At 45.2% G+C, this 23,834-nt stretch overlaps 1 protein-coding gene across 1 annotated transcript in view; it reads right to left on the minus strand.

Annotated features, from left to right (window-relative positions):
• GLI2 (GLI family zinc finger 2) overlaps positions 1-23,834 on the minus strand; it is a 197,249-nt gene that overhangs the window by 33,879 nt on the left and 139,536 nt on the right. The window contains exons 4-5 of the mRNA XM_074828768.1: positions 8,706-8,908; positions 6,825-7,016 (exon numbers count right to left, since the gene is read on the minus strand). Of these exons, the coding sequence (XP_074684869.1) occupies positions 6,825-7,016; positions 8,706-8,908 (395 nt within the window). The remainder of the gene's footprint in view (positions 1-6,824; positions 7,017-8,705; positions 8,909-23,834) is intronic.

The raw sequence follows: 23,834 nt of genomic DNA on the forward strand, positions 1-23,834 counted from the left end.
TATTTTTCTGTTGTTGTTCTATAAGATGTTTTGTTCAGAAACCTAAAATCATCATAGGTTAAAATTAATTTAACAAAGTCACACATTGAAATAAAAATAGGAAATTATTTTAAAATTAACTCCACTCATCTACCAGCATTTCAATTTTTAAAATTATTTTCTCTGTGACTCTCTACCCCAGATGGAGAACTTTTTCACCTTCAGTTTCTTTCTCTTGAATACTCCTGAGAGATAGGAAAACTCTTTCTCACCCAGGTCCAGAAAGAAGTGATGGGCCAAAGCCCAAACAGCAAACCAAGAAAAAAGACAACTCCATGAAATACTCTGTATCGTTGCCTCCTCTGGTGTTGATTATATTTCCAGCCAAGTACATTTACAGCATGCCCAGGATGGGTGGTGGCTGTTCCTGTATCAATTTGCTATGCTACTTCTACCTCTCATCTTGATTGAACACCTATTAAAGCCATCAGAAGCTTTCCATTGACTTCCAAGGACTTTCGGACATGAAATATATATGAATTTAAAGGCTGACCCCTGTCTGAGATATCTCGTCTTTACTTTCAAACAAATTCTTTCCCACTTGGAAAACATGCTATGTTTATGCACTCATTTTTTGTACATATTAACAACTTGGGTTTTATTTATTCAGTATATATTAAACAAATTAGCTCTGAATGGAAGAAACTTGATTTTTTTGTTGTTTTGCAAAAACTAAAGATACCTTCTTAGAATTCAAAACTGTTTCAGATTTCAAGCAACACCAAAAATAACCCTTGGCCTGAAGTAAGACACAGGAAATTTTAAGCCAAAAGACTGTCCCTTTCTCTCTCAGAGTTAGGAGATTAAAACGGAGATGTGAACTGGTGAACGGGAGGGTGCAGTAAAGGTTGAGCCCAAAGCTCTGGGTATTGGTGATAGCATTGTGGATGGCAGCCCACGAAGGTCAATAAAAAATTTACCATAGGCCTTTGCCTCCTGATGCCTCTTCTTACAATAAGTCAATTCCAGATACATTTCACAGTGTTTTAACAGGTGTGCACTGGCCTTTCCATACCATTTCATACACAGACCCAGATACACTGACTGTCACAGGCTCAGCTCTATATGCTAGAGAATAAATATAACCCAGATATTTTAAGAAACCTTTTCTAACTGCCTGGAATAACATTTCAGTAGACAAACCTTGACTTTACAGCTGCATTATCTTTGCAGGGTAAATGTGAACGCCACAGCTCACAACTGAAAGCCATTTCTCTCCTGGAGAGGTTTAAATATCCCGTTTCTAAATCAGCAAGAATTCAAGGCTGAATTTTCAAGTGACATTGGCCACATCTGCCAAATGTCCCAACCTGGTCCTCCAGCCAGCCTACAGCTGGGAGGAAAGTTCAGATTTCTTGGTAAAAAGGTACAAGTTTCCTTGGCAGTTTCCTACAGTGTCTATGAATTATCACATCCACGGTTGCTCAGAAACTGGGATTTTCTTCCCAAATTTAGATTTACTCACAACAGGCCAGCAATGAGCCTAATGGTCAGCTTTTACACATGTGGCAGTTTGCGGTCTGACTCCCACGGCTGTTCCCAGTGTTGTTGTGCCGAAGGGCAGGATCAGACCCCAGCTCATGTGGGAGGTGGGAGCAGAGGTTCCTGCTCCAACCACTCACTGTAGCTGTGGGCCATCAGAGGGACATTACAAGAGATGGTTTTCCTGGAGGGAGATTTCAGATCTCGTATCACACTAGAAATAGTGGCAGCAAAGCCCTCCTGAAAGGAAATGCTAGGCACTCAGTGGGAGTTCCTTCGAGGCTCCTTTGGGGCAAGAAAATCTCAGGCATCTCTTTACAGACAAGCATGTTGTCGTGATCTTGACTGCAGAGGGACATTGGGAGAATCTGCTTCCAAACAGCCGAGCCCATAAGGCACGTGGGCTGCAGATGGCTCACCCCCCCTCCTCACTGAAACACGGCCAGAGCCATCGCTTCCCCTGCATCCCCTGGCCAAGTGCCGGGATAAATACAGAGTTATCAAAACGGTCGCTCTCCCCGGACACTCACCAGCAAAACTCCACCCTAAGCGTACAGAAATATCCCCCTCCTCCCATCATTAAATTAAATCCGAGGGCAGCATAAAAACACAGGATGATCCCTTAATCAATAAGCAGCAGCAATAAACTACAAACACTCTTCGCATAACCAGTTCCTTATTTCCCTCTCTCCCCTTCTGCAGCGGCAACACACGTCTTAGACTGCAGCAGATGCTGGACATTTGTTCTGGCACCAGACGCTGTCCTGGGACCCTTCTTTCTTCCCTCCCTGGGCCGATCAACTTTGCAGTTCAAGGAATACTAATGCTTCCCTCAAATCCACGCTGAAAGACAAGGCTGCATTCTTCTACTCCCAATCCACAAGGTAACTGTTTAGACGACCCAACTTGCATATGTAAATTGAATTCTTCAGAAACCAGAGTGCAGCAGGATTCCAGACAGAGTGCTTATGGGATGCTCTGGGACTTTTTCTCTCTTCTGCACATATTTTTCTGGGGAGGAAAACAGCATTTCTGGCTAGAAATGGGTGGGAAATAGCTTCCCATTCTCTGAACCTTTTCTGAGATTTCAGCAAGTTTCCATTCTGTGCTGGGACAAAGAAAACAACAAAAAAAAGATCTTTCAGAGTTTTAAGGAAGCGACTACAGGGCGCGCCGTCTGCCCAGAGTAGCCAACAGCTGGCTTGTTTGAGAAATCATTGCAATCCGGCATATCCAGCTTGCAAACCCCAGCTGCTGGTCCCTCAAGCCCCAGGCGAGGGATTTATTTCCTAGGTTGCAGTGAGGCTGGTCTCTCTCGGTCCATCCTGATGGAATAGTTGCTTCACATAAACCTGTTGGAGGAGAGTCCTGAGCTCACCTCTCACAGACACATGCCTGCTGACTGCAGCAACCACTGGGCTGCACTGCCAGCTCTGCTCCTTACCCTGATGGCTATTAAATCATTTACTTGAAGTAGAAAGGCTCCAACAACACTGACTGAAAGAGGCCAGTGAAGCTGAATTACTGTTTGAGTTGGGGAAATAAAGTCCTGCTTGATGATTTGCCTACATCCCAAGCAACTTCACTAGCTGCTGGCTTGTTGGCTATGCTGGGCTGAACAAAGCCTTTTCCCAGTTAAACTTCTGGTTGTGAGTCAAGACATTCGTGACTGCCATGCACTAGGCAGCAAGAAATGTCAGGGATCTCCCCTCTAGCTCCAGAACTGGATGAAAATGTCATGACAGCACTGCAGGGTCATCCCTGCCGTTGATAACTGTAAGGTTGCACAAACACATCTATGCAGCCCTCCTGACCTCAGTGACTAATTCTGTGCAGCACCGCTTGGACATAAGTTGAACTCAAGTTGTACTTCCCCCATTCCCTGACTCAGCATGAACAAACCAATCAGACTTTTGACACTGTGCAAACAGAAGTGATGGGTTTAAAGACAATCTCTGCTTCCCACTCTGGCCATGAGAGTCTTATTCTGAAGATCTAGATGTTGTTCCTAGAGCTGCCACTGCTCTGCTCACTGATTATTTGATCTCCTTTCTATTCAGGGTCTCCAGTGATGAAGTAGCTTTGCTTTGTACAGTACTTTGAGGTCTTCTGATGTACAGGGCTATAACCGTACAAGCATCAAGTCAGTCTGGACATGCTCCTCTTGAAAGTAAATGGCACCTCCTGAAGGGCTGAGGGTAATCACAGAAGCCCTTGTGCTTAGGAGAAAAAAATGTTGGATGTACTAAACGTGCTCAGAAAGTTGTAGTCATCTCCAGGTTCATCTGTGCTCCCCACCAGTCTTTACTGGCCCAGGGACGCTCTTGTGCAACCACTCTGTCACCTGGAATAATCCACCATGTGGCACCCACTTCTAGAATAGAAATGAAAAAGACTGTTTTGATCTGGTGAATAGATCCTGTAAATTAGTCTCAAAAGTGCCCCACCAGCAATGTTGTGACATTGGAAAGTTGCTAACTTTTGATTTGAAAGTGTAGGTTTTCCAGAAAATGGATTTAAGGCTGGATTCAAACTCCATTCTAGGATTTAGAGTCCCTGTTTGGATGACAGAATGAAACAGGGCAGCTTGCTGAAGGGTTATTTAGTTTCCACTGGAACTGGCCTGAAGACCCCAGGAGGCTGGTGCATAGAACTTAAATTTGGTCTACTTTAGTGGTTTAACTACTTCTAGCTGCACAGTGAAAACCCTGCTAAAGAGATGCAGCTCTGGGGCACCCTGGCTCAATCACCATTTAAACACTCACCAGAACTGACGCATGGTTGGTAACAACAAGCTCCAGCTGACACTTATGTCCTATTACCTTTCCTGACCCTAGACACCTGATGGGATGAAAAAACACCAGCAAACACAGAGGTACTGAGAAATTCTCCAAGAAATGCAATTCAGCATCTAGAAGGGCCCAGGTACCTGTCTGTGGAAGAACTACCATACCCAGTGTCTAGAGCTCCCATGAACCTGCAGATGTTTGGAGGTGACGTGACACTGAATAGCCAGTTTTAATATATGCTTATCTGCTGCTTTTTCTTTTGCAGGTGCCAGTGTTATCACAGATGTATGATGGTGCTGCGTGTGGTTTAACAGGAGCTACCTGCATTTTCAGCAAACTAATTCTTGCAAAGTTCTTATGTTCTGGGGCTCTCTGGGAAGACAAGGACTCTCCAAATGACAGATGCTGTGAGGTGGTGACTCATTGGGGTTTTATGCATGCTACTGATATTCTTGTCTCAGAAAAGCACTATTAAATTATCTGTCCAACTATTTACTTAGGCCCCACTGATTTAAATTTTTGAAATAACTTTCTAAAAAGAGAGGGAGACTCTGGTTCCTCAGCCAGGATTTCAGTTTAGTCTCTGCTTTGATAATGCACAATTGTCTCTTCTCTCTGGCTGGTGGATAAACCCAAACACGTAGGCCAGAGACTGGCGCTGGGCTGCTGCTCCTTTTCACATTCTTAAAAAGTAGCCTTCCAGTGTCTCGATGTCACATCCTCATGATGTTTGAAAGTTTTCATCTCACGCAGAGTATGTGAAGGCCCAGAAAAGGCTTTCCAGTTACTCATCAACAAAGCTTTACTGAAAGATCAAAATAAATGCTTGGTGAGCCCTGGCTTTGCAGTGAATAATGGTTATGAGCTTGGCTGCATGAAACTGGGACCTTTGATACATGATTCACTTTAGAGCTGTTTTCGGGAGAAGGCAAACAGCAAGAGAGTCTTCTGCCAAGGGGAGTATCTCAGATGACTTCAGATGAAGACTGATCTTCAGCAAAGAAGAGGATGAGCATCTTGGTGTGCTAAGAGTCAGCCTGTGCTAGCATGAAAACAGTTATGTTTGCTTCCCTTACTGGCTGTTTATCTGGCACTTCAGTGAGGCACTGCTGGTCAGAAATGGACTAATAAGGAGGCGAGGAGGAAAGGAGTCTTGTTCATGAGCCTGAGGAGAACTTGGCAGGGCTGGTTTGCACCCATCTGCTATAACCACAGACATTAACCCTTTGGAGGGAAGACAGAGCAGTCTTACTGACCAGCTGTTTGGTAGCAGAGAAGCCCAGAATATATTTTGGGTTTTAGAGGCAGGATGGTACCAAGGAGCATGTGCTCTCCCTTTCAGACTGGGATCCAGGTTTCCGATTAATCTAGGAAGTGGCAGCACAAAATTACTATTCAGGTAAAACTTCTGCAGCAGCTGCAGACGAGAAATTGTTTTTTTCACTAGAAATATCTATAAGCTCCCATCACTGAAAAGCCAGAACAGCTTTTATCATTCTAAACCAGTCACTTTATGAAGCAGCAAGACCGCAAAGTCTTTCATCTTAAAAGCTCAACAAGAGAAACTTTGAAGCAGTAATGAAACGATGCAGATCTCCACTCCAAAAATTATAATGGTCCACAGGCATATCCAAAGGCAGCCCAGGAAACAGAAGCCAGGGTCTGAAAGTTGAGCCAAGACTTCTTCTCTTTCTTGCAGTAGAAATAATCCCCAAACTGCCCTCTGTAATATCTGCACAACCCCAGTTCTTACATGATGTGGCATAAAGTAAAAGGAAAGAAATTCCTAACAGCTCTAAAAATCATTTGGACCTTAGATATGGTTCCAGATAGACTTTACCCATCTCACCAGGGCAGAGGTCAGGCTGCAGGGGTGACTCAGCACTGCAGCGCCTAACATGATTTTATTTCTTCTTCATTTAGCCAGGAGAGAGAACATTCTGGATTTATAATGCCCCCTACTAGCATAAATACCACATTCCTGCAATTTTTCTGTCCCACAAAGTACTAACACATCCTCTCCACCGTGGCTCCCCGTTAACATATTTTTTCTCTTTGGGGAGCCACGAGGTCTCAACCAAGATTAAGAGGTCCATCGTGCCAAGCACGGCTATGCATGGAAATTGCCAGCCTTTGCCCCAGACACCAGCCAGGCTAAACATGGGGTGAAACGGGGAGATGGAGCTGGAGCTTGCCCCCAGGCACACTACGGTGATCCATGGCCAAAGCAGCGGGATGGCAGCAATGCCCTGCCCGTTGGACCAGCCCGTCTCCTACCCATGCAGCAGGCATGACATCCTCCCAAAGAGGCCACAGTGTATACATTTTAAATTATGTATATTTTATACATATATATGGAACGAGACAACCTTTTAAGCCAAAAATTACAGTGCAACTCCCATGGATTTCAGCAGGGCAGAGTGACCACGTATAGCAACCTCCACCTGGAGGACAGCCCCATCCATCCACCCTAAAATTTCAGCCATGCCGCGGAGGACCCGGACTGCTACTCACCATCAACGGGACTGAGGTAATCGTGGAGGTGGGCTGTGCTGGCTGCTCCCCCACTCTGCATCAGGAGGTCCCCATAGGGGTTTGGGTGGCCAGCCATCAGCGTCATTTGGTGGTAGTAGTCGGCGGGATTGGCTCCCGGTGGCGGAGGGGGCAGCCCGAAGAGACCTCGCTCCTTCAGGTGCTCGTGAGCCACTGCCGGAGCCGTGGGCGAGGAGAAAAACATGGGGAGAAGGTTCCCACTGCAACGTTAGACCTCGGCGCTGACGTTGGCAGCCCCGTCTCCCCCCCGCGCCCCCCGCCAGCCCCGGCTGCAAGGCTCCGCATAGGGCTCTCATGACGTGTGCTTGGGCGTGCTTCCGCGGACAAAAGAAACTAAGCTGGGGCCTCTGCATTCCTCCATTTCCGCAAATTTATAAACAATCTCTCGTTCCCCTTCTAATAGTCCTCCCGTTCGGACGCAGCCGGCACCCCGGGGAGGGGGGAGAGGGCCCAGCCCGCCAGCAGCAGTAACCCTGTCAGCATTAACATCCCTGCCTATTAGGAAGGAAAGACAAATGCAGCCCAGTTCCCGATAGCAGTGTGAGGAAATTAAAGCCAAGGTCTAATGCATAGAGCTAGGTTTAGTGTCTGGCAGCATAAAACCATTTTGGCTGCCAAAGCCAATTACGCTCACTTTCTCCCAGCTGTAATTTTTCAAACCTGCCTCCCCACCCGCTTGCCCCATTAACTTATTTACCACCGGCTTAAAAAAAAAAGAATAAAAAAAAGAGAAAAAGAGAAGAAAAGCAACCCAAAACACAATGCTGTTTTTTCACAGCAAACAACGAAACTGGCTTTGGAAGGAGAGGACAGAGCAGAGCACACGCACGCCAGCCATCAGACCTCTCCACGGCAGGCGGCTGGGAGTTCAGATGACGTTTTGGGGGAGGGAAGAAGACGCCTGCATCTTCCCATCACCATAACAATGTTTTTTTTAGCCATAGAAGATGGTTTTATGCTGCCAGACGCTAAGCTGGGGGCCTTGTTTCTCTCTGGAGTGCTTTGATTTGCGGCAGCAAAGGGCCGCTTGCCCCTGCAGCAGCTTGGGAGACAGGAGATGCTGGGGCTTGCCAGGTGTGCAGAGATCGGGTCCCCAAACCCTGGCTGCTCCCTGGGCACTGAACCAGCTGCCTGTAATTGTGTAATGAAGCACTTCTGATGAAGTAAGGCATGACTTGCACCTTCCCAAGTGAAAGCAGAGTTGTGCATTTTCCTCTTCCCCTGTTTGGTTGTTTTTGTCCCCAGCTCCCCGACACAGGGTCTGCCACAGCTTGGAAAGCACCACCACCTCCACGTGCACCGAGCACCAGCTCCCTGCACACCCTCCCCTTCCCTGAAAGCTGCTGCAGGGCAGCTCAGAAGTAAGGAGAAGAAAGTATGGCCCCTCTCCTTCAGCCGGGAGCCATCTTGCCCTGAGACACAAAGCCAACAGGGGATAACCCAGCCGACGTTGCCTCATCTCTGCAATCTCAGTCTCAGGCAGGCCAGGCAGCTAGAGTGACTGTGACCCTCTTTGGGGGAAGCAGGGCTCCCAGTAGAGATATAAGTGCAGAGAAGCTCATAAGAGAGCCGAGAGCACTGCAGAAAGGAACGTACTTTAAGCAAAATATTTATAATATGATCCAGCAGTAATAGCTATTCTCACGCTCTGCTTTCTCAGTGCAGTGATGCAAAACAAATGTGTAGTTAAAGGGGGGGAAAAAAAAAAAAAGAAAAAGAGACAGCTCTCCCACTTCAGAGAGCAGCTGCGGAGCCTTTGCAGCTGTAAATCTCTGGGTTTTAGGGAATTTCGGTGCTGGTGAGCTACAAAATTGCTGCAGTACCAGTAGCACAGCATCTTACCGTCGGCAGGACTGAGGCCCCTAGCAGCAGAGATGACAGAGAGTGTGGGGCTGCCGTGGACGGAGCGGAGGTAGTGCTCCATGTGGGGTGCCACGTAGGGGTGCGGTGGGCTGAAGGGCGACTCGCCGGGCCCGGCGGGGTGCGGAGACAGGCGGATGAGGGAGATGTCGGAGATGACGGGGCTGCCACTCAGAGGAGGAGGCCTGGGAAGGAAACAGAGACAGGGTGTCACTCACAGCCAGCTGGGGCAGGCACAGCTGCCTGCCACCCTTCTCCCTCCCACCACACCACCTTCGCCAGTGAGGGAGGAGTTCAAGCACGTGGTGGGAAAAACCTCCCCTCTTGGCACCCGTGGAGCCTGAAGCCAGTGCAAGCTTCCTGCGGACCCGCGTTCACATTGCACTCAAACTACATTTGTGCAAGGGGGCTCACCACACCTGGGCTGCTGTGAGAAGGGGCATGAGCTGCTTTGGGCAGTGCCTGCACATGTAGGCTGCATGAAGCACACCCCGTGCTAGAGATCTCACCCCATCTCCTTGCATGGGGAGGCCAGCTACACAGAGATGTTCAAGGCAAACCTGGGGTTTGCAAGCTCCTCGCTGCCCCTGGGTATCCAGATGTTTACTGCTGCCACGTGCAGACAAAGCCCCGGACAGGGCTGCCTGTGAAAGGATGTAAACAATGCAAGGAGTACTTATATGATCTCGAGGCGAGCTGCGCTTTGCTCGGTCCAGCACGTGTGGCTCAGCCAGCACTGGCGGAGCAGCCCTCCCTGCCTGCGTCCATCACAGCTTGTACAAACCTCCTTGATAGGTCAGTGGTGTGGTTCAGAGGGCAAAAGTTCATGAGAGGTTTTATTGCATGCTTTCTGGGGGCCACCTCTGTTAAATCCCTCAGATCTTCCTCTGGCCAAGTGTTACCCGAGAAAGAAGTCAGTAAATGCTGAGGAATTCAGCAGGTAACAAAAAAAAGTCACAGCATGTTTCAGCACTCAAACAGTTTTTGCAGGATGAGCAAGGATGGAAGAGAAAGTGTGCGGACATCTCCCAGACACGTCTCCTACTGTACCCTCCAGCCTCTTAGACAAACCACAGAGGGTGCAAGGAGGGGAGAAAAAGTTACGTGCCCTGACCTGAGAAGCAGAAAATCTGAGCTAGACACCAAAAGAGGCAGAGCTGTTATTAGACAAAAGGAAAGAGCAAAATCTGCTGTGCATTATCTCTCTCTGTACTCGCAGACTGGTGGAGGTGGAGCTGGTGCAGAGACCCAAGTCATGGTAGGGATGGTGTTTGTCCCTGGCTAGGTGCTTTGGCAAAGCTGAGGGAGATGGATGTGCACCCCATGGGGCTGCACCCCAAGCATGGAAGACCATGGGGATTCAGGGTTTCGGAGGTCAGGGATCTGGGATGTGGGCTGAGCTAAGGGATGGTATTACAAAGGTATATATATATCCAAACATGCCATTAGCGAGTGCATGTAAGATCTGTCTCTCCATGCACAGACAACCACAAACACGAGGGTCTGAGCAGTTTAGACATGCCACCTGCACCTCAGGATCTTGGTCCCACCCTGCTTTATCAACAGTTCAGGTGCATTTTAATTTATTTGTAATACTTGCATATCAACAAAACCCACAGAAATGTAATATAAGCTTTGCAGACTTATTCAGCAGTTTACAAGCATGTTTGTCTTTGTTTGATCCTCCGCATGTTTCTCTGTCTTTCTGATAAATTAGTAAACCTTGTGGCTTTTTGAACACTTTTTGCTGATGGGTAGTAAATTAAATGCCTTTTAAAATATTTATAGTTCAAAGTACTTTCCTGTAGCAATACTCTCTGTGTCTCCTTGGTGTGAAATACAAGGCAGTGAAAACCTATCAGATATAAAGGACTTGCAGAGATGCACAGCCACTGACACACATGAGCTTGTCGGACCCTGACTGGGGTTTTGCTAGAGGAACACCCACCAGCATCGAGCCTGTTTTCTTTTACGACACTGAAAGACAAACTTATGATGGCATGGCTATTTCAGACCTCATAACCTCCCCACCTGTGCACCACCATGGCCTTTCGTTACCAAAATTATAGGGCAACTGAAGTTCCTCTCCAAGTCACTCTCCAGTGCCTCTCACCATGACGTCAGCCACAGCAGCGGCAAGCTTGGGAAAGCTACAGCTGAGGCCGCCAGGGCTGGTTTCTGTCGAGGCTGCTAATAAAGGCGGCTGAGCACGGAGCTGACCAATTTATTTCTACCAGGGAGGAGGGAGAAGTGAATCAAAGTCTCTGTTCCAGATTTAGTTTCAATTCATTTCTAATAATCTCCACCGCCTCATCTGGAAAAAATGAAACAGGATTAAAAAAAAATGATGTCATTAAGAAAACATCTGACTAATTTTTCTTCTGACGAAGACTTAATATAAGTGAGGGGGGTTGTAAATTAAAAGCAGCCCCAATGTTCCTTGGGCCACAGAGCCTGCCTTAATACATAAGCCATGAAAGAAGTTTTCTTACATATACAATAAGTTCCCTCTTTCATCAGTACTCACAGCTTCTCCCAAAAGGGTTGTGAACTTCTTTGATGCAGGCTTGAAACTATGTATTACCAGGTTTACGAGTCTTCGGAGCCTCCGCTGATCAAACTGTGAGGCCGACATCTAAAATGTGTATAACAATATGAAGGGTTTGCTGTTCATTTTCTCCGTGCTAAATTGGGCAGAAATGCTGGAGTCCCTCAGAACAGGAAAACTCCACCCTGGCCAAAAAGGTAACACTGGGATAAAGATCAAGAATTCACCCAAAATGCATACAGCTGGAGACCCTGGTGGTGGTTCAATACGAGGTTGGCCCTGTGCATAAAGACTGGGTTGGAGTGCAGGCTTCTCCTTACAGCTCTGCTTAAAGACTCTCCTTGCCACATCTCTCCATCTGTGCACTAGGACAGCTGTAGTCTTAGCCAGATCTGGCTTTTGTAAGCCCTCCCAGGCAGGGATCACCTCTCATCATTGTACACCTCCAATTCTAGAAAAGCCCCATCCCATGGCTCAGCATGTCCCAAAATAACGTGGCTTCCAGTAGGCTCACTTGGCCAGAGGGATCCTTTGCTTGTAACTCCCCAAAAGTTTGATTTTTTTCCCCCCTTTTTTTCCAGTTGCACCACTGGCATTATTTCTTATCTAATCCCCAAGTCCCACATTGTGCCATTGCATCAGCACTCTGAAAATACACAGCGAAAGGTAGTGGCAGCCTCACAGATCTGCTCCTGGCAAAGGAGAACAATTAGCTGCTGCTTTTTAGAGGCAGTGGCTTAAATCCATGAGAGATAAAGCAGCGCTGGGTGAAGGCGGCTCTGCCCCCATGCCTAGCTCACCAGGGCTCTCCATCCCCATGCCCCAAACCCTTCAGTGGGACAATGTCTTGAGCTCCTTGCTCATAGCTCTGCTATCCGTACATCACTCCCCGCTCCCTCCCAGGATCTCACGGATGGCACCAAGAAAACACCCCAGTACCTGGGGGAGAGCCCCTGGCTTTGCTGAAGACACCACTGTAAAAATCTTGCTGTCTGCAGCGGGATGAGGGATTTCACCTGACCACATATATTTCTGAAGAAACTGGGATTCTGGTTTTCAAATAGGCTAAGGGAATTGGGTGTCCAAACGCCATTAAATTTAATGGGAGCCAGGGGCCTGTTTTCCCCGCGGCTCCGGCGAGAAGCCCAGGCTCTATAATTAATGCTCAGGACTCGTAGAGCAATTTGCATCTCTGACGAAGCACACGAGCCTGGATTCATTTCCTCCCACACCCAAGAGAGGCTCTCCCTTCCCTGTTCTCTAACAGAGGGAGACACTGAGGTGGGGGAGGCATTACCTGATCCCATCTAAGGGCTGCAGGGCCTCATGGTGATGTTGGGGGCATGCATGCTGCTGAAGGCTTTACAGAGCAGGTCTGTACCAGTACAGTGGATAACTGGAGCAGAAGTCCTTGCACTATTTACCTGGCTCCAGCCGACTGCAGAGCAGGACCACGGGGCAGCGGGTACACGCACCAGCAGAGGAGCACGACCAGCACAAGGAGAGTGATCAGCATCCAAGACGGACACACACTGCTGGTGGGACACTAGGAAATTTTCAGTAGTTTCCCCGGAGGTGGTCACTCCTTAACTGTTCTTCGCCAGGGAAAAGAGATCTGCTTAATTTTCCTGCTGCCTGAGTTTTGCTGGAAGGAGTGCCAGCATGTCTGAAGCTCCACAATCTTATCGCAAAGGCTGGGGAAAGGAGCTGGTAGTTTTTCTTTGGAAAGCAAGGCAAAAAAATTCAGCCTGTGGTTTTCAGTAAGGCAGATCAGTGTGTCCCTGCGCATGCCTCGGAGCGTGGCAGGCACCTGCCTCTGATGCTGCTGTTCATAGGAGCTGTGTGTGTGCTGCGCTCGGTGCATCACAGCTGGACACAGTGCTGAGAAAGGATCCTTGTGGTCTCATGGCAGAGGAGCAGCATCGTCTCTGAGGAGCTGCGCTGGGCTCCTGGGAAGGGAAATTCCTCAGGGACTGGCAAAACCAGTGCTGGCTGCTATGAACAGGGCCTTGGGGTGACTTTTTCTCATCCTCCTCTCCCCCTGTGGTCATGCACCAGCGTTCCCAAAATCTTTTGTGGCAGAGATGTGGCACCATCTCCCCACTGCTGCATGCGGGTCTGGAGCCTCTGCAAGGGGGACCCAGCAATGAATGCAACAGTTAAAGAAGTTGCACATTTCTGAAATCATCTCCATCAGTTAAATAAACCCCAGAAAAATGGGGACAATTAACCAGCACTAATGTCCCATGACTAGTCTAAATTAATACTTACGTGCCAAATACATTCATTCAGCGGAAAACAAAGGGCTGAATACTTTTCCATATGCTTAATGGAATATGGACACTTGCAAGCAATTGTTTTGGTGTACAATAAAAAAACTTCATAGCTGCTACACAGAGATGCAAGCTAGGAACAGAGCTGCTCACTGGGAGGGGTATCATACCCTGGTAGAGTTTTGCTGTAAGAAAAAAGCTTTTAAAACCAACAATCCCATCTAAAACACATATAAAAATCCTTGCTTTTGTTTTATTTTAAATAATACTTCCTGGCCTGGTTTTCACAAGTCCTGTGTACCCAGAACACCACCCAACGTCTACAGGAGATGGAGGAGAGCCATATGGATGCCCAAAAAATGGACTGCGCTTGTGGCAGACTCTCTATGCATGGGATGCCAAAGCTGTATCCAGCAGGAAACCTAAAATGCCCCAGGATTCATGCTAAATGATTCAGTCTAAACAGCTCTCGCCAGCCCCTCAACTTCACCTCTGTTTATTTCTGATTTAAAGTCCCTTACAACAGGAAGGGCGAGAGGTCGCGATACTTGTGCTACCCTCAGGATCAAACCCTGCGAGGTCCCTCAAAACAAGGTACCTTTCAGAGGTCAAACCTGGGCCATGAGTATCAAATTCACATGGCATTTGATCATTCACAAAGATTTTGCCCCCTCCCATTTTTTCAGCTCAGAGAGTGGAGGATGCGCTGGGAGGAGCAACATGGAGCTGCCTTGCAGCTGCCTCTCCCTCCCCAGCCATGGCCAGGGAGCACAGGGCAGCCTGGTAATGAGGCGTCGGGGAATCACTCATGCTTCCCAGCTCTCCCAGCACTGCAACAAATTGATAATTACCCAGTAAAGTGACCTGATGCTCAAATATAGGGTTATCAACTTGAAGACACCAGCTTATGTGTCCTGCTAGGAAGAGACCGGGATGGGGACCCAAGAGACATTGCTGCTAACTCCCAGCCCTCCCCTGCTGCGATGCTCAGCACAAGTAATTTTATTTCTTTTTCCTGTATTTTTTCAGTTCTAAAATGGGTTTAATAATATCTTCTTTTTTTTTTTTTCTAACTCACAAAGATGAATATATAGAAAATCAGAGCTACCTTTGCTAATTCAGCAATTATTGCACTCACTTATAAGAAGCTGTTAAGGAGACTGTGAGGCTGGACAAAAATTGCTACAGCTTCTTTGCAGAAATTTAATGGGCAAGTTTCAAGCAGTTCCCATTTTCTCCTTTCCCCTCAAATATGGCTTTGAGGCATGGAAAGCATGAAAAATAAAAAAGATATTTTAACAGTGAGGGCAAGTGCCCATTAGATGGGTTTATGGACGGAAGTGGTAAATTCAGCACTGCTGCAAGACTTTACAGCAAATCTAGATGTTTTTGTAAGAGATGGGGTCTAAGTGTACTGTAAGGTTTGGAGTTTTAATAGTAGGAAAGAGTAATTTCTCCCACTGTAGACATTAAAGGGGGGAATCCTATGACCAGCGTCACAGAAGTCAGATCAGATAACTGCAGTAAATCCTTTGGGCCTTAACTGACACAAATCTCTGAATATACAATTCCTCACTTGTGAATATGTGGTTAGGGCACTGCTTTAGAAGGATTTAGGTAGACACTATGAAGAATCCCGCTCTGCATCCATTGCAATGGGAGTTGTCTAAATACCTTTAAAAATCACACCTTAAAGTCTGATCTTGTACCACTGAAGTAAAAGGAAACTCTGCTGCTGATGGCAAGAGCAACAAGAATAGGTCTCCAATGTGTCGATTCCTCTGTTTTCCATCTACACCATGGAAACAGTACCATAATCTAAGGTGGGTACAATTTCTTAGCACGATTTTTTTCCATCCCTTAGAAAAACATATTCAAGACTTAATGTAACTTCTAGTGTATGAGGTCAATTTAATATAGAAAGGATTTTTTTGTTTCAAAAGTGGAAAAAAAAAAGTAAACATTTTTCCTTTTTCCTTTCAAAAGACCATTACATTTTCAGACATACCTGACTTCAATCCTAAATTTAAAATATCTACCCAAGAACAAATGGAACAAAAGATTTAATTTCTCCTGATATGAGTATTATTATTTTTATCAATTAAATCAAAAGTATTTTGGTTTAGAGCTTGAAACTTTTTTTTTCATCTAAGTTCCACCAGAAGTTAACAACTTTCTTAAGCTCACAGGTTGTTGGCAGCCTTAGTGGGGACAAGGGCAATATATGGAGGGAGCAAAGTTGGAAGCATGAATACAGGAATTGGTCCTCAGATTAGAAAACCTTCTAACCACATATGGTTTCTTATTGCATTTATGCTGCATTTACCACAATGCAGGTCTAGTTTTGGCTGACACGTGTAGGCATAAATGCAACACAATAACAACAACAATATCAATATTTGCTTTTAAAATGGAAGAAAAATGCAAAACTTTAATAAGTAAGGTTGCCCTCCATTATACAACACACAAAGAAGCAAGACATCAAAAGTAGAAAATAGAGTTGATACGGGACCTTCAAACCCAAATCAAATTAGTGTCTTGAGGAGAGATCTTTGATTTAAGCTTAATACTGGTGATTTTTTCTTGGGTTGTTTTATACTTAATCAGCCACACAGCCCACTGTGCAGACATATGTTCCCAAAGCACATCAAAGCAAGTAAACATTCTGTTTCAGATCCTAATATCCTTTTTTATCCAATTATCTTACTTACACGATCTTTTAATTTAAGTTCTGAAAGCCCACCTTTTCACACAAGCTTTCCTTTAGCGACGGAGGTAGAAAATGACCAGATCAGTTCTTGTGAGATACCCGCCAAAAAACCCCCACAACGAATAAATCAAAGCACAGCAGATGAGTCTCTAAGATAGTTTCTTGAGAGATTAATGATGAAAGCCTTCAGAGAAGAAACATATTTTAAGAAGGGGAACTTCAAGGAAGGTAGCTGAGGGGGAGAGAGGGAAGAAGAGTGAGAGAAAAGGCATGAAAGAAAGCATGGATAAAAGTGTAAGAGCCAATGAAAGTAGTTCAGCGACAAACCGAAGGAGCGATACAAACCTGGAGACATGTGAACTTCAGATTGAAACCACCAGGCATGAGAACTTGATTCCAGTAGTCACAAAATTTGAGCTGGGGTGTCAAAATGCTGTGGGCTCAGGGCGGGGAGGGGATGAGGGCTGGGCAGCGTCATGGTGGGTGCAGGGGGAGAAAGCAAGGTGAGAAGTGGTGGGGAATGAGACTGGAAGAGGTGTAGACTTGGACCAGATCCTGATGGCAGAGCTGAGTAGGAAGCTGAGGGAGATCTGAGAAAATTCAACGCTGGTGAGGGCATGTGGGAAATGGGTGTTGGAAAGATGTGTCAGATGTGACACAGCCGTTTCTCTGCATCTAATTGATTTCCCTTGGGACACATGTTGAGGATATTAGCACTTTTGAGTGAATATTTTGCTTGTAGCTGTGAAGATACTGGGCTTGGGAAAACAAATGGGAAGTGTATGTGTGCAGGGAGGAAAACTGAATTTTTGATCCCTGCCTAGCGTCTTCTTGCCATGCTACTTTTGGGTGGGGGCTTTTCTCCCTTAAAAGAAAATAACATTCAAGTGCTACAGAAGGGTTTAACATTTAAAAGACTATTCCTACAGTACTTCTGAAAAGTCCCTTTTCATGTTATGCCAGCACTAACCTGTTGTGGAGAGGGCAAGTCAGTGGCAGCAACACCACAGCAGTGGAGCTCATGGAAGAGTCAGGCAAACCATAGAAAATGCTTATTCATTCATTACACTTTAAATCTGCCTTGGCTCTATACCCGTCATATCCCAGAAAAGCAAAAAAGGACCATTCCTCTTCATCATGACTGTAATACAATCAACTGGCTGCAGCATTACTCTAACCAACGTTAACTAACAGAGTCTATGTCTGACATCTATAATTTCATGTTAACAAATTAGGTAGACTCTTGCATTTCCTGGTACCTTGAATGCCCAAGAAGCTCATAACTTTTCTTTATATGCAAAATGTCAGGGAAAGGGCAAACAATGTTATGCCAGAAGACCATAGCCAAATCACTTGGTTGGAATGTGCTGTAAATCACGGGGTGAATGGAAAATGAATCTTTGTTCCAGGACAGCAACTTCCAGCATTAATGCTGCTGCTAATATGCTCCTTTTCTATTGGGAATGTCCTCTTCCCATAATCCAAGGTCCTATATCTTAAATTCTATAACTAAACAAGACACCAAGGAAAAAAAACCTACATCCAACTGATTATAAAAAGCCTGAAATATCCTACTTCTCTTTTCTGAAGTACAGAGGAAAACCATTGGTGTTTAGGCTTTAGAAAGATGTTGTGCTTGCTCTAAGCAGCAGTAAGCTGTTGTAGCCAACTGGAAAACCATGTTTTACAAAGGGGAATAAAAGGAAATGAGAACAGGTACAGCACAGATCTCTACAAAGCCTTTCTAGACACAACAGTCAGAAAAGCTCTGTATGTAGAGGCGACTCTGATAGCTGCACAGAACCATATCTCACACATGCATGTACACACACGCCAGTTATGCTGCTGGCATGCTGTGTGTGTACCTGCCTCTGGTGCATCACAGCACGAAGTAAAAGATGTGTATTCCTATAATAGCAAAGCTTTTGGTCAGGGCTCCCAGGGTTTTCTGCAGGAATTAATTTTACTGGCATTTGACACATTTTAAACAGCAACAGCACTCACAGTAACCTCCAAAGGGAAATATTTCTGAACAATATATAATAAATACATTGATTTCTAATAATAACCATCTGCCCTAAATCTTCTTGTTGACAGGTTTAGTTGGACCAAAGGCCCTTTTCACATCTACTTCATGACAGTTCCCATCACTACATAAAGACTTTGAAGTGCCCTAACGTGCAGTAAAATGCAAGATAACCTACCAAACTGTCAATATTTCTTCACTTCTAAAAGGAAATGCTAATGGCACTCAAAGAGCTCAAGACGTAATGTAAGATTTGATCCAGCAGACTGGCTGATCTAACCATCCTTTCCTTTGCTACGAGTATGCTGAAAAGCAAGCAATTATATGGTGAAGAGCAGAACTAGGTAAAAGTTTTTCACTGATGTGACTGCAGGGAAAAAAACCTTTTTATCCAAACAAGCTTTTCTCTTGGAAGTGTCTGGAGTTTTCTGTACTAAATAAGAGAATTAACAATAAGTTAGCTCTTCAATTTTAATTTCTTCTTTTTAACCTATCACTTCTTTTCTATTTTTATCATTAGAAAGAAAGTGAACCAGAATGAAACACTGATGTTTTTAAAATCTGGACAACATTCAGCTGGAAGTTAATTTTCCATAGGGAAAAGATGAACACAAGTAATTCAGAGAAAGCAGAATCTCTCTCCAATTGACTGCGATAAACAACTGTAATTTCTCTACCAGCTCTAGCTTGCAGTGTAAGACTAAGAAAGGCTCTATAGCAGGACAAACTGAATGCAATAAATATAAGCCCAGTCCTATGGTAAAACCCCAGCACTGCTCGCTGCACTGTACAACTCCAACAGACTTCAAAGGAGGCAGGATGCTGCCCCCGCCCCCCAAATCATCAGCTCATGGTAAGTATGAGGTGTTTTATATCTCATCATCCACACAGCACCCAAAAAGCCTTCCTTCCAAAATACTTTTGCTTCAAGATCCATTGCTGTCATTTTCTACAGCTGCTCTCCTCTTCTTCCAGTTTTCCAGTGACACAGGAAAATAAAACATATTTATTGAGGAAGGACTAGAGATCTGATGTTCCCCAGCTGTTTACTGCTGAAAGTTTACACTAGTGCTTTTCAACCTGTGGTTTGCAAAACCTTTGGGAATCACAAAAAAAACCTCCTTCAGGTGCTGTGAAAGACAGCAAAAAACCCTGCAAGCCTGACCCTTGACAACCCTGCTGGAAAACTTTTAGGGAGGCCACAGACTGTAATAACTTGAAAACCCCTCACTGACTCTATGCTTCCCTAAATCAATAAAAATTACATATGAGACATTCTCAGAGTAATCACCGACCACCGCCCCAATCCATCCAACACCCACTGACGTCAGCTAGTGCCGCAGCACGCATGGGTGATTTAGGCATCTTTGCTATGCCGGTGCAGAGGTAACCCCAACTCCCATGTCAGCAGTGCTGTATACCTATGGTGACACCTCCCTCCCACCGCCATGCAAAGGGACCTGCGGGCCTCATCTTTCATTTTCTTATCTCATGCGGCTATTCCTTATGCAGACACATTTCTGTATACAAATCCCATTATACTTGACCCTCGGTTCACCCTGTTTCCATTACAACGCTGTAGACTCAACCAGACTTGCTCCAGTGCCAACTCTGTGCTGTCATTCCTTGCGCAGAGTGGTAATAAAGAAATCACTGTTTTAAGCTGACAAAGAACAGATTTCTTACTAAGTAAACACTGATGTTTTGGTAGGGAAATTAAGTTATAAAATTGTGTCTACAAAGGGAGACCATACAGATGGAGTTTGTTAAGAGACAGCAATACAGTCAACAGTGGTTAATTCAATTGCCTGCTACTTATCAGATCTTTTTTTTAAAAGGCTTATCCAGCTTTTGTAAATGCAAATGCAGAAAAACATTTCAAAGAGTCATTGTCGTCTTAGCTAGAGAGTGATGCGCACACGCACATGGACTTTCGAGGCCAGAGAGCCTGGCCTCCTGCATCTGCCGTGGTTATGTTGGGGTCCGGTGGGTCTGGTGCTGGCCAGCCTGGCAGGAGAGGACGTCTGAGCACAGCACAGCTCATCACCATGCCACCACTCTCAGGGACCTCTGTCCTCATGGCTGTGCTGTGACCTCACCTCTCCTTGCTGCCACTCTTGTCTGTCTTTCTGCCTGCATGGTGCCCCACACCAATTTTAGATGCTCCAAACTTTCCTTCAGCTCAGGTAAAAAATGGGCACTAAGCTCATCTGGGTAAAGGTAGGAAATTCAGTATCTCCAGTCCTTAGTTGAGTGTTAAATGACCCCAGCCCAACCTTAGGTGTTGCATCTAATTTCCAAAACCACCAGGTTGATGCCAGGTTGCTGAAGCTGTTTCTCTCCTAAATGCAGCAACAGCAGAGGCACAGCCACTCTTTAGCCTCCCCTTTCCAGGGAATTGCAGCTGGGTTTGGGGTGCTGCCTGAAAAACAGGGCTTTTTTTACAGCATCAGTGCTAGCAAAGGCCCCCAGACATCCTCCTCACCCTAACAGTTCTGGTGATGGTCCACACTGCTGGACTGGAAGCAGAAGCAGGATGTTTCTCATCACTCCACAGACCTCAAAAAACAACCTTCTTGCACATCACCAAACACAACCTTATGCTCCTGTTATGGCATCTAAGTGAAGAGAGGGATGAAATCTCCAGCCCTGTTTCTACACACTCTGCCAAGCCCTCAAACTATGCATAGCCAAGGAAGAGGCAGCTCCTGTCTTTGCACAGTCAACTGCAGGTGCTCAACTCACATGCTATAGCCATTGCTTTCCACAACAGCAGCCAAAGTCTGTCTGAAATGATACTCTAGGTAGTCTGAATATAACTTCAGTGAAAGCAGGTATGTTTTGGGGACAGTTTAAAATGGTCAGAGAGTTGTGGGGATTTTCCTTAAACATTTTATCAGGAAGGATAGAGAAAATGATTTATTTTTTTGCATAGGATAAAGTTCTCTGTGGGATTCAGTGTGTAGCATGATGTAAAGTCTCAGGCGAGCCAAAAGGTGTTAACATTGTGTGCCCTTTAAATGATGCACTTAGTCAGTAAAACAATTTGTGCTTAGGTTGGAACTATGTAAATACACTCATTTTATTAATGTAAGGTAAAAATCTAAAAAAGAGATATTGCTGGGCAATTAAGTCACCAAGTATTGGTTCTATTTAAAATTCAAGAGAAGGGATATTAAACATACTCAAATTTTAATGAAAACATTTGCAGTGGCTTTAATAATTCAGCACAAAATTTTATTTAAACATTTCTCTCCAGTTTTGGAAAAGGCAAACACAGGGCCATTGTACTGTGGTCTGGGAATGAGAAAACAGAACTGCTCAGGTGCAGTAGATTACCCATGTAGACAACAGAGAGATGAACAAACCAACCCTGGAAATCAAACCTATGCTGAAATTCCATCAGCGAGGTTTTCCATGTGGTAGCAGGTTTTGAAAGTCCCATCAGTCATCTTTTTGCCCCTTCAAGTATCTTTTGCAGCCCAAGCTGATTTCAGTAGGGTGTAAGCTCCTACAGGAATTCACTGTGGGAGCAGGCTGCTAGTGGAATTTTGATGTATAAATACTTCTGGCTCAGAGTTTACTTTGAAAATAGGACTTAAGGTCCTGCACTTTGCATAATTCAGGGTTTTTTTTAGTTGTATCTGCTGCTTGATTTGTTAAAATAAGCAAAGGACATAACAGGTGCAAATAAAGTGGATTTTTAAAATATTTTATGGTTTAAATAATCTATAGCATTATTAGTAACCAAGGAAATGCAACTATCCAGAACCGAACTTCTAATATTAACAATTCCCTTTATGAGTATCACATTACAGTGCAAGTTTTAAAACTGTTCATAAGGTAATGGCAAAATAATTACTCTTACCCAGCACTGCAGTACACATTTGGTACTCAAGAACGCTGTAAGGATTAATACAACCATTCATGCCTGCTATAAAAGAGCTTCTAGCCAATAAAAAAAGGTACCAGAACACACAGGCCATTTTCTAAGCTCAGTCATATAGTATCTGAGGGACAGAGCAAGTGCGAGAAGAACTGTAAGGACCTATGGGTAGGAGATAAAACTTTTAATTATACAAGTCCCACTTGAAAGCTCTCATTCTGCTGTTCAACAAAGCAGGACAAAAGTTTGGCGAGCCAAAATGAACAACAAATGCGGCTCATGCTATTGTACCCATGGATTTTTACTGGCATATTCATCAGGCTCTTGGGACACTCCCAATGATGCCAGATTTCCTGGCTGCACCATCTCTATCTTCTGCCTTCACCCTTCAAGAACAGCTTCTAAAAGTCTGCAGTTTCATTTTAATTGGAGATTTGCTCTTGGATTCCAGAGGCTCTTTCATTTGAAACCCAAATGCACTCAGGGGGAGTGCAGACCATAATGCACTGTAGGCAAGGAGATTATCCTTCAGCCTAGCTTTCACCCACTGAGGATGATAACAGGAGGAGGAGATAAGATTGAGACCTTGCACTGGTAAGTAAGGAAGACTATACACACACAAACACACGTACACACAAATCCTTAATGCACTGAAAGTTCATAGATAGCAGCACTTTTGCTGGTGAATGTGAGAACCACAAAATAGCCCTGCCTGGGAGAAAAGCCACCAATGAACACAGAGCTGGTAGGGTTGGGTTTACAAAAGGCAAAGCAATGAAGTCAATCACAGCAACCAGAGTCTGGATAAAGGCCAGTTTGGCAACGTAGTCAAAAACCAAATGAAGGGATAGGAAACCTTCGGGAGGAAGCACAATCTACTCTTCAGTGCAAGGCACCTCGAGGAATTTTCTGTCCCTCAGTTTGTGTCATTTACTCACTGAGTCACCCTGGGAAAAGTCACTCACCGAATACACTGCACCAGTGTGACATATCTGAAGCAATGTGACATCTGCACACAAACCAAGCCCAAGTCTCTGCTCACCATCCATCCTTATCAGAAACCGTCACATAATTCACCAGAAATGCAAACTCTGCTCTGCAGGGATCAAGTGTGAAGAAACCAGGCTGATAGGATCCTGAGGTCCATCAGCACATCAGGACCTGAAGGGAAAGAAGCTACAGCTCACAGTGCTCATACCTTCTTCACATTTGGCAGAAGCTGGATCTTAAACAAACAAACAAACAAACAACTCTTTGAAGAGTTTCTTATTCTTACAGTAACACTCGTCTCAGCACTGACAGGATTCAAACCAGACGCGGTTGAGGGAAGTCTGGAGTCATACCAGGTTTAGATCTCACATGCCAAGAGAGGTCAAGACCTAGCCAAGCCTTGAATAGATGACTTACAAAGAAAATCCCAGGACATGGAGGAAGTGGTGTTGGTGGGAGAGTGCCTTTCCCTCTGACTCATTCGGCAACACCATGTGACGATGCTCTGGTGAGGAATACGGAGTGGCTGTCATTACAATCCGCTAAAACCCAAAAGTCCAGTACATTTCTCCTTGGTAAAGGTCCTGTGGGACTCTTTAAAAAGACATGGGTTGTAAAGTATCTAACCTGGCTTAATTCCATTTTAGTCTCCTAAATTCTGGTCATCTCATTGCTGTC

This window comes from Strix aluco, chromosome 6 (genome assembly GCF_031877795.1).
Source record: "Strix aluco isolate bStrAlu1 chromosome 6, bStrAlu1.hap1, whole genome shotgun sequence".
NCBI classification, from domain to species: domain Eukaryota; kingdom Metazoa; phylum Chordata; class Aves; order Strigiformes; family Strigidae; genus Strix; species Strix aluco.